At 54.2% G+C, this 16,512-nt stretch overlaps 1 protein-coding gene across 7 annotated transcripts in view; it reads left to right on the plus strand.

The window, feature by feature from the left end:
* Window positions 1-16,512, plus strand: part of Arvcf (ARVCF delta catenin family member) — a 61,259-nt gene that overhangs the window by 33,996 nt on the left and 10,751 nt on the right. For 3 of the 7 annotated variants that reach the window (XM_052740265.1, XM_052740263.1, XM_052740264.1), the window contains exons 3-4: window positions 8,423-8,653; window positions 16,319-16,477. In XM_052740265.1, coding sequence (XP_052596225.1) covers window positions 8,441-8,653; window positions 16,319-16,477 — 372 coding nt within the window. In that variant the 5' untranslated portion in view covers window positions 8,423-8,440. Of the gene's footprint in view, window positions 1-8,422; window positions 8,654-9,608; window positions 9,678-9,743; window positions 12,261-16,318; window positions 16,478-16,512 lie in introns of those variants that run through there. The other 4 variants (XM_052740266.1, XM_052740267.1, XM_052740270.1 and 1 more) reach the window with 3 other exon arrangements.

A 16,512-nucleotide genomic window follows, 5' to 3' on the forward strand; every position in this document is an offset into this window, starting at 1 on the left:
AGCGCTGTCCCATGGCATGTTCAGGTGTTTCCTGTCCCATGAGTCCCTTTCCCACCACCTGGCATGTCTTCTTTGTCCCAGGGATACAGGAGACAGTAAGACTCTGAAGCTTTGAGGACAGCTGCTGCTTGTGCTGGGGGTCTCCCTGACAACCCTTAACCAACTTTCCTTACCAACTTCCCCTAACCTAGGGGCTGTTCTAGGGGTAATCAGAGCTCAGCACAAACCACTAGACTTCCCCACCCCGTCTCCTTAGCTTTGTATCCTGGGAGGCTGGACTGGGGGCCACCTTTGTCCCTCAGAGGCTCTCTGACTACAGCAGGGGGGCGCACCTCAAAGGGGCTTTGTGTCACCACAAAGAAGCTCTGTCCCTCTGAAGAAGCCTGAGTGTTGCCATGGTGATGGAGGGGCCTGGCAGAAAGGGTCCCACCATCTGAGGCGGGGGAGGGCGTTGCAGGCCAACACCACAGTATGCAGGGCTAGCAGCCAGCAGCCAGTGATGCTGCACCTGCCCAGCTGAGGCCCTTCTCTTGCAGGACACTGTCCTTGCCAGGGCCCCTGGGGGACTATGAGTACTGGTGGGGATAAGAGTGGGCCTCCCAGACCTGCTGAGCTCAGTCCCCTCTTCAGTGTACCTTGGTCCTCATGTCCACCCCAAAATGCAGGGGGCCAGCTTGGTTCTGTGCCTGGGACCTCAGCGCCTGCTTCCTGTCTCCTTAAGATGGGAAGCTGCTGGCAGTTGCAGTCTGGGTGACTTTCGGAGGAGGGGATGGAAGCTGTAGGCTGGCACCTCCACTGCCTGGCCCCACTCAGTGGGGTGACCTTTGTCGCTTTGTAAGTGGATGGGGTATACTGAGCATCCCCATATCTTGGGGGACTTCTGCCATAGTGGGCCCATTGTAGCCCAACAATACCTCCAACTCCATGGGGAGTGGCTCCATTCCCGTAGGGATGCATTGGACATCTGTGAAAGACACATACTGGGGGACCCCTTTGAGTCCTCATGGTTGACACCAGCGACTGTGGGCCTGAGGCACAGGTCCCTCAGAGCCTGCGAAGGTAGCCCCATTGGTTGCAGCTGGTGTCTGCTTCAGATGCAGATGGGGTAGTAGGGACTGCCCCAATTGGGGCACATCTATCTTCCATATCCCCTATGTTCTTATGGAGAGATGAGTCTCAGGGAACATGGAGGCTTGAAGGAAACCAAACAGAGAAGAGGTGTCAGCCCCCAAGGAAATCCTGATCCCAGGATCTAGCAGTAGCTCCCTGTGGCTCAGGCCTCCTACAGAAGAGGACACAGCTTCCAGAATACTGAAATGCCACCTGCCTGACAGTACATCTTACACTGACTGACAGTCCCCAGAGTCTCCCAGTCACGGACCTCAAGTTACCTGGTCCTTGGCCACAGTAGCACCCTGTCCGTGATCAGAGCCCCAGACTCTCAGGTCAGCCCCGACATAACCCCTAATCTCCCCAGATCTTTCCACTCAGAGGCCCTCTGCTTTGGGGCCTACCAGCAGTCCTTGACCCTTGACAAGCCCTGGGTCCAAGGTGCCCCATTAGGGTAAGGTAAAAATCCCCTGAGGACTCCCCCATGAGGTCCATTCTCCAAAGCAGTGCTGTTGAGGTACCTTGGGCACACCCTAGGAGACAGAAGTCCCTGAAGAGTCTGTCTCCCCACCCCCACCCCTACCCAACTCTCTGCCAGAATGGTCTGCCTCTTTGTGGGAAATCTAATTTCCAGGCTGTATCTGATTAGGTTTTCCAGGCTGCCTGAAAATCCAGCTGCTTCCCTGGGCAGCAGACTCGTCCCTCTCCCCTCCTCTCCCTCTCCCACCCTCCCCCCTCTCCCAGCAGGCTTGGCTTTTCCAGGGCCTGGTTGAAAACATAGCTTCCTCTTCCCCTTTCTTAGACTTGATTATACCCAGAACCCTGCTTCTCCGACATGTGTACCTGGAGGCCTGGATCAACCCCAGTACCAGGACACCCCAGCTACAACTGTGACCCCAGGATGTGGGTCCTTCTAGTCTTTCTGTGCTTACAGGTGCGAACAACCATTCCCATGCCTCTTGCTTGAGGTCTTCAGCCAGTCACCTGTGTATGCCATTTTACCCAGTTTCAGCTGTTTGTTTTTTTTTTTTTCCTGATTTATATAAGAGCACCTTATGAGCAGCTAGGTAGTGGTGGCGCACACCTTTAGTCTCAGCACTTGGGAGGCAGAGGCATGTGGATCTCTGAGTTCCAGGCCAGCCTGGTCTACAGAGCAAGTTCCAGGATAGCCAGAGCTACACAGAGAAACCCCATCTCCAAAACAATAAAATAAAATAAGCCAATAAAAATAGAGTACCTTATGAGTTAAGGATATTACTTTACTGTTGAATGTTAAATACTTAATCCCAACAAGACAGCTGTCTTGGAAGTTCTGTATATCTGCCCTCCTCTGTCCCCCACCACCTCATTTTTTAAAAATAATTTATTTTTTATGTGCATTAGTGTTTTGTCTACATGTGTGTCTGTGTGAGGGTGTCAGATCTTGGAGTTACAGACAGGTATAAGCTGCCATGTTGGTGCTGGGAATTGAACCTGGGTCCTCTGGAAGAGCAGTCTGTGCTCTTAACTGCTGAGCCATCTCTCCGGCCCTCTTCTTGAGCTCCTAAGCCAGCAGTTGCAGTTCTCAACGTGTGGGTCATGACTCTTTTGAGGGGTCGAATGACCTTTCACTCCATTCACAGGGTCCCACATCAGATATCCTGCATATCAGATATTTACATTACAGTTCATAGCAGCAGCAAAACTGCAGTTTTAAAGTAGCAATGAGATGATGTTATGGTTGGGGTCACCACAACATGAGGGTTGTAGCATTGGGAGGGTTGAGAACCATCTTAGGCTCACATGATCCTCCTGCCTCGGTCTCTCGAGTAGCTGGGAATATAGGAGCATGCAGTCCATGCAGCTTCCTTCCACTGTCTTCTGGAAATGATTAAGGCTGAGGAAAGGGAAGAAGGGAGTGCTGGCGGTCCACCACCCCACTCAGCCTCTGCTGTGCTGGAGGTGCTGTGTAGCCACGAAGCCATTGCTGTCACTCCACCTAAAATGCCTACTGTGTGTGCTGCTCAGTGTGCCGCTTGCTGTTTTAAAATATGACCACACTGTGTGGTGTTTTTGTTGTTTTTAGTATACAGAAATGTGTCGTTCACACAAAATCCTGCTAGTGCATCCTTATGCTGCTACGAAGAGGCTGAGAACAGCTATTTCCTAGCCCAGCACCCCAGACCCTCCCGCCAGAGACTCTGTGGTCCAGACCTTGGTGCAGACATAGTTTGTGAACCTCATGCTCCAGACCTCCTCTGACTTGTCCCAGCCTGGGCACAGTGCCTGTCCTTTTGAGCTTGGCTAGAAGCCGTTCCCAAAATTCTGGCTATCACTTGACCCCAATGAGCATGACAGGATAAAGATGGAGTCCTCCCAAGGCTTATGTATATAGGACGCATGTCTTCTGTGCTGGCAGAGCTGGGGGCCTGAGACCAAAGCTGCTCCCATGATGGCCTCGCGGGCAGAGAGGATGGGCTTCGGCATGTCTGCATCAGCTCCTGCCAGGCTACTTCCTGGTGCCCTGTCCTTTTCCTGCTTGGGATGGGCAGGGTGTGGAGTATGGGTTGGAAGAGGGTTTGGCTGTTCCCAGTGTCTTCCTGGGCTCTGATAGGTGGCTGGTAAAGAGCCTGTAGCCAGGCCCCCTCCCGCCCCCTACTGACCCTTAGGAAATTCCTGTAATTCCTCTACCCTAGTTGGACTCAGCCTTGTAATTTGCTTTTCCGGGCCAGGCCTTCGGCTGTGTTCTTTCAGAGGAGGAATGTCTGGGTCAGCAAGAAGACAGTGAATGCTGCTTTAGGTTCCAGGGAAAGAGTCGGTCTCCGCCCCATCTCTGACGGTGCCTGTTGCTCTCCCCGAGGACACAGCCACTGGGCATTCTTCTTCTGTGATTGTGAGACTGTATTCTTACGCCCATCATTTACACTCTCATCTTTCCATTCTCCCTCACTCCCATCTCACTGTGTAGTTCTGGCTGGTCTAGAACTTTCTACTTAGATCAGGTCAGTCTCAAACTAACAGATCTGCCTGCTTCTGTTTCCAGAGTGCTAGGACCATGTCCTGCCCAGCTGTCTATTTTCATTCATCCTTCCCTCAGCTCTCTGGCCTCCAACCATTCCTTCGATCTGCCTTGTCTCCCACACATCCCTACCCATTCAACCATTTTCCTGCCCATCAGACTATCCACCCTCCAGCTGACCTCTCATGGGCTCATACAGCCATCTTCATGCTGTTGGCACATAACTGTTTTCTCACTCATTCATTACCTTACCCCTTCCAGCCAGCCTCCTGTTCTCCCGTTCTTCCCTCCAGTGCCTCAGTAATCTATCCACTCACTCATCCCCCCCCATACCATCCATAATCATCTAACTCATTCTCCTACAGACATAGCATCCACCCACCCACTAACTCATCAGTCCATAGTCCACCGTCTCCACTGCTCACCCCTTCATTTACCTGTTTGTCTATCCCTCTCCACCCACTCACCCGCCTACCTCTCTGTCACCCATCTGTCCATCCCATCTCCTCTGCCTTCCTGTCAGTGATTTATTGTTTCTCTAGTCTCCATCTCTGCCCTACTGCCTGGATCAGCTTGCTTCTGCCTAAGGTTTCTGCGCTGTCCCTCTCCCTGCCCGTGTGGTTATGGGAGCACAGGTAAGGGGACCCTGAACCTGAAACTGGTCATTAACTGCCTTCTGTGTCTGTGGCTCCACGGCCAGGCTGTCACTCTTCGTTTTTGAAATCTCTCCCTTTCTCTCTCTCTCTCTCTCTGTGTGTGCACACGCATTATGTGAGTGCAGGCACCCACATACCACAGTTCACATGTGGAGGTCAGAGGACAAACTTTGGATGTCAGTTCTCGCTGTCCATCTCGTTTGTGACCAGGGCTCTAGCTAGCCTTGGAACTTCCCATGATTCTCCTGGGAGGAGCATGCTAGGATTACAGACACTTGTGCCACTGTGTCTGGTTTTTACATGGATTCTCGGGACCAGAACTTAGGTCTTAAGTTAAGTGCAGTGAGCGCTTTGCCCCCCCCCCCCCCCCCCCCCCCCCCCCCCCCCCCCGCTCTCCCAGCCATCTCCCTAGCCCTGTGTTTTGTTTGCTGACTTGTTTTGTTTTTGTGTTGAGACAGGGTTTTACTATGCAGTGCTAGCGGTCCTTGAACTGTGTAGACCGGGCTAGCCTCTGCCTCCCAAGACTGAGATTGCCCATGTGTGCCACCATGCCTGGCCGTCACTGTTCCTTCACAGTTGAGTTTTCCAAGTTTAACCTTAGTCCTGACTTTTCCAACTCCCTCTTCTAAGTTCTTGGGTCCTCTGGCCTTGTTCTGGTGTCAGTCACACCAAGGGTCCCCTTTATTCTGTCTCGTGCACATTTAACAAGAACCGTGCGGCTGGTTGTTGGGGCCTGGGTGGGGGGGGTTGTGTGGTGCAGTGGTGCTGGGTTGTCCCGGGCGAGCAGAGGCTGGCAGTGAAGGCCAAGGCCCCTAGCATCACACTTCCTGACTGTCCTGAGGTGATTCCTGGGCTCCGGCAGATGCATGCCCAGTGCCCACCCCCCAGCTAAGATCTGCAGCCCTGCCCTAGCTGGGAGAAGCATCTTTGAGGTCTCTATGGTCAATTTTTAAAAAATCATGCATTTTTGCCTCCCATGACAGCATATATTTATTGTTTTTGTTTGTTTATTTTCTGAGTTTCACTATGGAGCTCTAGCTGTCCTAGAACTCACTCTGTAGACCAGGCTGGCCTCAAACTCATAAAGATCTGCCTGCCTCTGCCTCCCAAGTGCTAGGATTAAAGGTGTGTGCCACTACATCCAGCTTTATAGTTATTGTTTTAATATAAAAATAGCATTTTGAGTTACTATCCCAAAAAAAGCTGCCCTGGGCTGGGCATGGTGGTGCACATATTTTATCTCAGCACTCAAGGCAGAAGCAGACAGATTCCTGGGAGTTTGAGGTCAGCCTGATCTACACAGTGAGTGAGTTCCAGGCTGGCTAGAGGTATAAAGTGACTTTCCAGAAATCCAAAATAAACAAAATAAAACCCTGTCCTTTGGGGTTCTGGGCCTTGGTCACTCACATCTCATGTATCTTCATTTGTCTTATGTCTGAGCCTCCTCTAATCAGCCTAGATGGGTACCCACAACCCTTGGGGTCCGTACCACATCCCAGAGCAGGCAGGGCACACAGGCTGGGAATATGTCAGGGGCTTTGCACTCATCTCTCTGCTCTCCTGTGGGAATTGCCAAAACTCTGCCTCTCCCCAGCCTAGCTAGTGTTTGGGGGTGTTCCTTGGGAAACACTAGTGATTTTACTCTGAGTTATCTGAATTGGGCAATGGAAAAGCCAGCGTGGGGTTTGGCCGCTTTCTCATCCTAGCCTCAGAGTTCTGGACCCCAGCCAGTCTCATCTAGAGCCGAATCTACCCACCCTTCAGAGCAAATCTTTTTGCCCCAGAGCTGTGGCATGTTTAAGGTGCCTTTGGGCTGTGAAGCTACCTCTAGGCTGCAGCACAGGCTTGGTTGTGTCAGATGGGGTTGGAGGGCACAGGGATGAAATCATAGGGAAGGCAGGGATCAATCCCTGTCTTTACACAAGATGGAAGGAAGTAACTCTGGTCCACAAGATCAACAGCCCCTTCTACATTGTGGTTCTAAAGTTCAGCTTAGGTGGGCTGATGCTTCAGGCAACATAGTTCAAGTGGTCAGGCTCTATTACCCACCTTAGTCCTCCCCTAGGGTAAGCTTCCCTCCAGGATGGGCCCTCTTCAAGGCTTCTCATCATGCTCCTGTCAGCACCTGGGCCCTGCTGTGTGACGGCAGGCTGAGAGCCCCTGCTGTGACGATGCCCTTGGTTCCTGTATGCCATGGTGTCCAGAGCCCAATCTGTACCTCTCTTCCTGTTTCTTTCCCTAGTGGTCGCCACCTCTCCCAACAGAAGTTTGACTAATTTTGCAGGCCATGGTTGACTGAGGACAGTTCCTCTGCCCACACCAGTGTTTCTGTAGGGTCACATTGGCAGTTTTATTTGTGTGACAGGTGCAAAGGAAATGAGCAGCTGTGGGGGCCAACACTCACTTCTTGCCTTCACTGGGCCCCATTTCCCCCAGCTGTCTTGCTAGGGGGACTATGCTTTTTTACCTCTGAGATACATGTATCACCAGCAGGCTGGTCTTCCATGGGTGTCACCCAGTACATGCATGACATTCCCATGCAGGGGCCTTCCTTCTCTAAGCTCAGACACTGTATTGGTTCAGGGGTGAGTGGTCCAGGGGGTTTGCTTTAGTGGGCCAGTGTGGAGCCAGCTGGGAGCAGGTCCCAAGCAGCACTGGGCTTCAGGCCACACACTGAGGGCGGCGTATGGTTGTACCCCGCCTGCAGCCAAGAGCCAGGATCTGGGCTTTGCATACTTGGCCTACTTTTTGTTGAAAAACAAACACACTGGTCAGCCAGAGAATGAGTGGCAAGGAAAAATGCTGGCTTATCACCGCAAACATCAAGCCCCCTCCCCCTCCAATTCCCCGGGGCTCTGGGGCTCAAAGCTAGTGTGAGGGCAGGCCTGAGCCTCCCTGAGGCTGGGCCTCAGATGCTTGTGAACTCCCTTCCTCTGGATAAGGCCTCTCACACACAGTCCAGTTTTAAGCAAAGGGAGTCCAAACTTAATATAGCTCTGCTAGAACCTCAACCAGGTTTTATTCGGCCATGAGAAGCAGAGACAACCCTGTCCTGGGTGGAGTGGCTGTGAGCGGAGGCTGGACTCCTGGTCCACAGTCAGTGTTTCTAGGAGCTGCTAGGTAGTGGTTCTCACCCCGTTTCCTTGGTGTCCCGTGCTTGGAGTGGAATAGCCCCTCACATCCGGCCTGCTGGCTGCTCTGACCTGGCCATACTGACTGTGTGGCTGCTGATGACCCTCAACCTCTGTGGGGCCCTGTGAAACAGGACTGAGGTGGTTCCATGAGATTGGAATTAGCTCTCAGAATCAGGGGCAGCCAGAAGACTGGAGATATTGAGTACTTATCACACCTGCTCTCCTCATCCTTCCTATCAGGCTCTAAGACACCCATGGTCCATGGCTCAGCTGAGCTTGGCAGGAAACCGAAGAGCCTGGGTCAGAGGCCCAGCCTCCCAGGGAGGGAGTTGCCTGCTTCCGGCCAGCTTCAGATTAATGGCTTTTAATTTAGAATTTAATCAATGCAGCTTCCCTCCAGAGAGCTGGATGCTCCGGTCTGGGAGAGTGTCCTGTGATCTGTGAGTAGGGTGGCAGGGGGCCCAGGATGGCCTCACCAGGTCAGTGCTCCGCCCCACCCTGAGCTTGTTCTGCTTTGCCTGCAGGCGGCTGGCACCCTGGTTATGGAGGACTGCAACGTGCACTCGGCGGCCAGCATTCTGGCCTCGGTGAAGGAACAGGAGGCCCGTTTCGAGCGGCTGACGCGGGCACTAGAGCAAGAGCGGCGCCACGTTGCCCTGCAGCTGGAGCGTGCCCAGCAGCCTGGCATGAGCAGTGGTGGTATGGTGGGCAGTGGGCAGGCCCTGCCAATGGCCTGGCAACAGCTGGTTCTGCAGGTAATAGTCTGGGGGAAGGTGAAGACAGCCGAGTGAGGAAACAGTTGAGGTCTCGGTGGATCACAGCTAGCATGCAGTGACTTGTAGGTCTGCTGGAGCCTGGGGGGAGGAAAGGGAGGAAAGGAAAGAGCAGGATATGCCTGACCCTCAGAATCGGAGCCCTCCATTGAGTGAGCCCTCAGGGCCTAGGTAGCTAGATTGGATCCTACCATCTGCCCGCAGCTCAGTGACCTAGAAGCATCAGTTTCTCCCCTGGCCGTTGCCCTTACACAGCATTCAGGCCCCAGGTAGGGAGCTCTGTTCCATAGCCAGGACCTGAGAATGCTAAAGTGGGGTGCACAGCCAGGCATCAGAGTTTCTTGGCCTTTCCCTACACCCTCATGATGCAGGGAGGTCCCAGAAGGAGGAAATGCAGAGGTTTGGAGTCTGCTATGATTGTCAAGGTTTCCGTTATGGCTGGGGCTCACCCAGCTCCCAGCAGGAAGAGGAGGCCACTCCTCACCACCCAGAACAGATACTTGGCCTGCTGTTGTCCTCTGAGCGCCTCAGTTTCCCTTGTCCACGCCTGCACTCTTAACCATGGCTGCCCTTCTGTGCAATCCAGCCCTTCTCTAGTCCTCCTGGTCTTTCATCCTCGGGGACCATGCCTAGCATGCACTTGCTAGAGACTGGAGGAACCCTGGCCCATTTTAGCCAGAAAGGGAAGGAGGCACTGGGCATGTGAGACTCATAGACAAGCTGCCTGTGTTAGGTTTGGGGGACAGGTTGGGACTGGCCCCTGAGTCTGTCCTTGTCTGATGGTTCATAGGTAAGAGTTCCCACATCCATTTACATCTACTCACCTAAAATGTAGAATAGTCAGAACCAGATTTCCAGATCTCCAGGAGACCCCAAGCCTGTTGGGAGCCATTTTTCCCCTCCCCCCTCCCCTCCATTTTTTCTCTTTGAAACAAAGGTAGCCCTGGCTGGCATTAAACTTACAAGAGATCTGTCTGGCTCGGCCCTGTGACTTCTGGGATTAAAGGTATGCTCCACTACATCTGGCTGAAGAGCCCTTTTTTAAACTACATGGTGCTAAGTGGTTTCTGTGAGGCAGAACAGAGAATTAGGACTGGGGGGAGTGGGCCTGGATGAGTGGGCCACACCCATGAGGAGCTTGCTGAGTCAGACTCCAGGCTCTAGGTCTTCCAGACGGTGAGGCTCTGATACAATGCCTGTCCAGTTTACAGGAGACCCTACCATATAAAACCATACCCAACCTAGTAGTTCTATACCCCTAACCTTCCCTACCATATAAAACCGTATCCAACCGAGTAGTTCTATACCCCTAACCTTCCCTACCATATAAAACCATATCCAACCGAATAGTTCTATACCCCTAACCTTCCCTACCATATAAAACCGTATCCAACCGAGTAGTTCTATACCCCTAACCTTCCCTACCATATAAAACCATACCCAACCAAATAGTTCTATACCCCTAACCTTCCCTACCATATAAAACCATACCCAACCGAATAGTTCTATACCCCTAACCTTCCCTACAATATAAAACCGTATCCAACCAAGTAGTTCTATACACCTAATCTTCCCTACCATATAAAACCGTATCCAGGCAAATAGTGAGCTCTGTACCCCAAACCTTCCCTAACCTTCTAAGGAAGTAAAAAGGCTCAACTGGGCCACATGAGGTCAGTGGCAGCCACTGACCCCGAGGCTGTTCCTTGGGCACCACGAAACTCAGTGCAGCCCTCCCGGGACAGAACAGGCTCTGTTTTCCATCTCTTTGACAAGCAGTATGGGAGGATAGACCCAGGGCACCCTCAGGGTCAGCGCCCTGGCAGGAAGCTGTTCCCACAGTCTGGAGCTGCCGACCTCAGGCTGTGTCTTCTCCTTACCCACTACCCCGCCCCACTCTTGGCTTTCATGGCTCTAGCCAGATAAGACTGGCTGATGCAGACATGAAGAGACTTGGGCTGGCCGGGCCATTGCCTCAGTGTTGAATCTTTGTATATTAATCTCGATGAGAGGTGACCCAGGACCTACCTCTGAGGCACAGGTCAGCATAGGTGGTTGAGAACTCGGGGTGGTGGCAAGGCAGATACCTGGGGCCTGCAGCCTGTGAGCTACAGTCAAGGGCCGCAGCCTTGCCCCTTGGGCTGTTCCACGGTCCTTCCTGCCTGCCTTTCATCAGCTGGAGCAGAGTGGGGTGGGTGGGCACTGTGACCTGGCTGCTAGGCTAATGCGCTTGCCTCAGGCTTAGCCAAAGTGGGTTTGTGGCTGGGGCACTAGCAGCTAGAAAATGCACAGAAGGCAGCAGCAGCTTCACCGTAAGACCCGGGCTGCATTCCCTCACAAGTGTTCTATTCACTGGTCTGGGTGACTGGGAGTGGAGGATGGAGGTCAGAGGTCAGAGCAGGCTGGACTGAGTGGGGAAACCGAGGCCAGCGGAAACCTAGCCTGCATGAGCATGTTTGAATATCTCACAGTGCAGCCTCTGTTCGTGGCACGTCAGGGAAGCAAGGCGGGGCCTCGGGGCCTCAAGTCTCACTTTTCAGATTGGGCTGAAGAGCAGCAGACAGGAGGCAGGGAGTCCAACCTGGGCTCCTTCCCTTGGAGTGCCCTCTGAGCTTCCCTGGGCTGGCCCAGCTCTGCTCTCTCATTGTCAAGCTCCGTAGTCTCTGTAGTCTCCGCTCTCCTCCCTGTGCCATCCTCCTCCAGCAGTCAGACTCCCCAGGTGTGGCTGCTGGAAGGCTTAGGGTGGAGCAGGTACGTCTTGCTGGCTCTGATTCCCACAGCCCATTTGTCATTTCCCAATAGACGCAGGGCTTGGAAGACAGGGTTTGAAGCCAGCTCAGTTTCCAGGGCTTCTGACAAGAGCCCCAGTCCAGAGATTTTCTAGCCCAGAGCAATTCCAGATTTGGCTTTCTGCCCCACTGTTTGATACATTGTATCAGCCTTCAAAGGGTGAGAAGACACTGTGTTTTGTTGGGGGGAAGCTCAAGACACAAACCGGGTGCCCTGTGGGGTCATGCACTAAAGTCCCCACTAAGTTCTGCGGTGACCTTGACTCGGAGACCCATTCGGAGTGAGGGTCCGAGAATTTGCAGCTTGACCATACCTAAACTATGTCTCAAGGCAGGTGACGCACAGTTAGGATAAGTGGCTTGTGCCAGGTCGGTAACCTTGCCCGGATCTGCTCTGTGGTACCTCAGTTTACACAACTGTAGAGGTGGATGGGCGTTCACATTCACTGGGGGTAGATTGAGACCTCAGAAGGAAGACTTTGCCAAAGTCTCTTGGTGTGGGAGTGGGGGTGGGGTACTGACCCTAGGGCGTGATGCTGGGAGCCAAGACCTAGGGCTGGCGACCGGTCAGGCCTAGCTGCAGAGTCCCGCCCAGGCCTGTTGTGGGCGGAGCCTCGCCCGCCCCGCCTGGGTGCGCCCCGCCCGATTGGCTGCTAGCCGTGGCCGCTGCCAGGTCCGCCTTCACCGGAGCGAGTCAGTAGACCTGGAGCGGCCTGGGGGCCCGCGGAGCGCGGTCCGGCTGCCGCCCCCGCCGGCTTGCAGCCTCGAGCCTCGGTCCGATGCCGGCCGAACTCAGACAGGTTGGAAAGAACTCGGTCCCCGCGGGGGGCGGGGGCGGTGTCCTGAGGCCCTAGCCTTCCCGGGAAGACCCGCTTTTGTTTAGGCGTGCCGCGAGCCCTCGGCAGCTATTGTCTGCTCCGGAGCCGGCATTGCTGACCCCGGGACCAGGAGCGGTGGCGGGAGTGAGCCTGCTGCCTGCGCGGAGGGGGCGTGTGCGAGCACCCTGTGCAGCTGTACGGCAGGGGCTGGAGCCCCGCGTGGGGGCGCAAGCCGGGAGACCCTGCGCTCGGATGGAGCATGACTCCCAGAAGGGTGCACCCCTTCGGCCGTGGGACAGGTGGCGGGGGTCGAGGGGGCGGGACAGAGGGCCTTCCCAGCGGCCCCTCCCCGAACAGAGCGAGGCCTACCTGCCAGCCCAAGGAAGCTGGCCTAGGCCTCTTGCTCCCTGGGGGCTCTCTCGCCTCCCCTCCACCCGCCTTCGGCGCGCCTCTGACTACACTCTGGGGACCAGTGGAGCAGCTTCTGGAGGTTTAATGGAAACCCTCTCTGCCGCGGCATTGCACGTGAGGGGAGGAGCAGAGGCTGGTACTGCCCACGTGTGGTGGCGGGAGGGGTCTGCCGGCAGCCAGCCTATATGCCTTCCAATACTGGTGAGGGGCAGGTACGCAACCTGTACTGTGTTCAGAGAGTGGGGTTCGTTAATAGGCAGGGAAATTGCGGCTGCTTGGAGCAGGGACTGCCTAAAAGACACTTGGCAGAACTCTCTCTCACACCTGATACGGTCCATAGGTTCCGACCACTGACTGCCCAGGCAGTCGTGGATTTATAGTCAGTGTGTCTGGGGTCCCAGCTTCAGGAAAGCTGGGAGTGGTGACGTTTGGCCCTCTCCCTCGCTTGTTCAGCCCACATGCCCCTTGGCCTTTTAGCCACTGTCTAGGGCCACATCCCTGACAGGCTCGCTGTTCCTGTGGGCTGTGGAAGGGTTGTGCAGAATGCTGTGGGCATAAAAGGAGGTGGTGTTTTTGTGGTGACCAAGGGCCTGTCTGGTAGGAGATGCCAGCCTGACTTGTCCTACACTCTGCCTAAGAGGGCCATGCTGGAGTTCAGAACTCAAGCCATCCATCCACTGGTGGCCATCTTGTGCCCTCTGGGACCCTGATGGTGTGGGCTCCGGGTATGCATCTCACTTTATTCTGTGGTTGATGCATGTCAACAGGTACCGCACAGGGTGTTGCACAAGGCTTATGGTCTATTCTGCAAGATGTGGACTATAGAGGCTCATCCGTACAGTGCATGAGCTGTTAGGTCCTAGTGGGTCTTGGTTTCCTCTCCATGGTCCTGGCGTTGGGCGTATGGGTGGGATGGGTTCCTGTGGCTTCCCTTCTCTGCATGAGGAAACTGAGCTCTCACAGGTTTGTGTTCAGCGCTGTGCCCTGTGGGGCTCCTCCAGGAAGCATGGTGGCTGGGTAGGTCCTCCACAGGCAAGGAGAGAGCTCTAGCAGACCCCAGGCCTGCCTAGAATCAGCTGTTAGGCTACAGGCTAGAAGTATGGAGAACGAATAGGCCGGTAGATCGGTATGAAACATGGAGACACTCCACCAACCTTCAATGTTGAATGTCAATTTTGCTGCTTGTCAGCACACCATTACACAGACCCACCACAAAGAAATTACAGAAGCTGAGTCCCAGGGTGGCCTTGAGCATCTTACTGCCAAAGGCCTCAGTTTCCTGATCTGTACTACCACTGAAAACCCAATAGTCAATTGGTAATAGGGTGTCAATGACTCCTTCCCTGTGCCAATAAAGGTACAGACAGGTGGATAGAAGGTGGGGTGCATTTGAGAACAGGGGGCATGTGCATAAATCAGTGCACTTGTACCTGTGTTCCTGACTGGGAACTTGTGCATGTACACATGCTCCTGTTTGAGCAGTTAGAGACGTGTGTTTGTATGAGTCCAGATCCCTGCCTGTGTGTGTGCCCAGGCATGTGTAGCTGGCCTGACTTTTCCCAGGAACATGGCTGACTTAACACTCTTGGCTGCCTGGGTGAGGTCATTAACTGTTTTTAGCTTCCTGAGGTCATTTGCTAACAGAGACTCTTGGAAGCTCAGGATCCCTCAGCCCGTATGTTAGTGGGTGCCTACTGCGGGTTGCCACCCTTTGCTGGATCCTGGTTCTCTAGACCGCTCCAGTTGCTGTGTGTCATATCCTCAGCACAGCCCAGGGTCTGTGATTCACAGTGCCCTCTCTCCTTCCTCGCTTTACCACCTAGATAGAGAGTCAGTAGGGTCCTTTGAATGTTTAATATATGTAGATGCATGCAAATCTACACAGGGGCCCTGTCCCCTGGCAGAATGTCCCAGCAACTGTCCCTCAGCCTTGCTCCTCCCCCTCCATATCTAGGAATGCAGCCCCTAGCCTCCCCCTCCCCCCAAAAAACAAACAAAAACCCTCTTGACTAGCTCCCCAGGGTCCAGCAGTGAGGGCTACGGCTTGACACTCAGTCACCAAATAGAGATGGGACAGCCCAGGCCTCAGCACAGAGCTGTCCCAACTACCCAGTGTCCTTGGAGAAGTGCCCAGGTCACCCAATCTGGCATCTTTCCAGTTGTCCCCACATTGGGCCTCATCTATTTCTCTTTCCCAGGGAACAGGGTCTCCTCTTCCTGGCCAGGTCCCAGCAGACATTCCATCTCATCCCTAGGCTAGGAAAGTAACTGCCAAGGCACTGTCCCAAAGAGGTGAGGCAAAGCTCAAAGGCTTCCTTGTTAGATAGGTTCCTGAAATCCTCTGCTGGGACTGCTGAAGTTCTGGGCAGACCTGCTCTCCTCGGCCAGGCCTCTTAAATCTCCAAAGCCCTGCTCCTAAGGGAGGGAGCAGTGTGCTCTGTGCCTCCACTTTCCTGTGTTCCCAGAGCCCAGGAGATGTCCTGTCATGCTAGTGATACACTTACACTCATACATGTCTCAGTCAGGGACCAGGTGCTCCCCCAGGACAGGAGCCAGCCTGAGAAGGTTTCCTGTCCTGATGATCTCAGCAGGAAGACCTGTTGTGAGGACAGCCTGGCCCCCTGCTTAGTGTAGCTCCCAGGCCAGGAAAGGGCATTGTGGCTCCTGAGCTGGGGGAGATGCAGTGTGAACCACTAACCTTCCCCAGGCCTTGGGTGGGTGAAGCACAGCCTTCTGCTGACCTAGCCATGGTTATGAAGGAGTGTGTCTCCTCTAACCCACCCATGGTAGCTTGAGTTCCAACCCCTGTCCAGGCCAGATGCCAACCCTGAGATGTTGACAGGGTGAGGCCCTGGGCCCAGGGCAGACGGTGGCTCTCAGATCCATGTGCCACTCTGCACATCAGGAACTGGCCTGTCTCTTTGGAGTTGGTTTCCACACTCGCTAGTCTGACTAATATACAAGTGGGCCTCCGTCCATAACTGTCTTACCTAGACTTCCCACATCATGCCTCTGTGCGGGGTGGTGACAAGGTGACGGTAGGTAGGAATCCATATATCTAGTGTCTGATATGATGCCTGGTCTCCATGTCCCAAGAGCATCTGGGCCGGAAGGAACAAGGATATTGTAGCACTGTGGGTGGGTGTTGTACTCTGGGAGGTGGGTGTCTCGGAACTGTGAGGACTGCTGGCTGATCTTGGCACAGGATTGTGTGAACTGTGCTGAGACTGTGTCTCCAAGACTTGGCTATTCAGAGTTTATAGAGGAGGATGGGGAGGAAGGCCTACTTGAGGAGGCAAGTGACCTCAGGAGAGCATCTTGCAGGACCTTCTTGGTCCTTCTTTGGGCTTAGAGAAGCCTGTGTAGAGCCATCCTGGCTTTGTCAGGGCACTGTCCAGGTCTCTAGAGCCACCAAGCCCATAAAGGACTTTCTTGTCCGTCAGGTCACCAAGAAAATCAAGACCATGGCCACAAGGATAATATGCTAGGTGCCTTTGGTCCAGATGGACTCCCCTTGGACCACATCCCTAGGTTGAGGAACTGCTAACCCCTGGTGCATGGTCAGCAGAAGTCCAAGGCAGAGTCTGTTGTGCATGGCACCTTGACCTCTGACACCCTTCTCCTTCTAGGAGCAGAGCCCGGGTAGCCAGGCATCGCTGGCCACGATGCCAGAGGCACCTGAGGTGCTGGAGGAGACAGTGACAGTGGAGGAAGACCCTGGCACGCCCACCTCCCACGTGTCCATTGTCACATCAGAAGATGGTACAACCCGGCGCACTGAGACTAAGGTATGTCCAGGCCCAGGTGAGAAAAGGGCAGCGTG

This window comes from Peromyscus californicus, unplaced genomic scaffold, assembly GCF_007827085.1.
Source record: "Peromyscus californicus insignis strain IS unplaced genomic scaffold, ASM782708v3 Scaffold_16__1_contigs__length_79575227, whole genome shotgun sequence".
NCBI classification, from domain to species: Eukaryota; Metazoa; Chordata; class Mammalia; order Rodentia; family Cricetidae; genus Peromyscus; species Peromyscus californicus.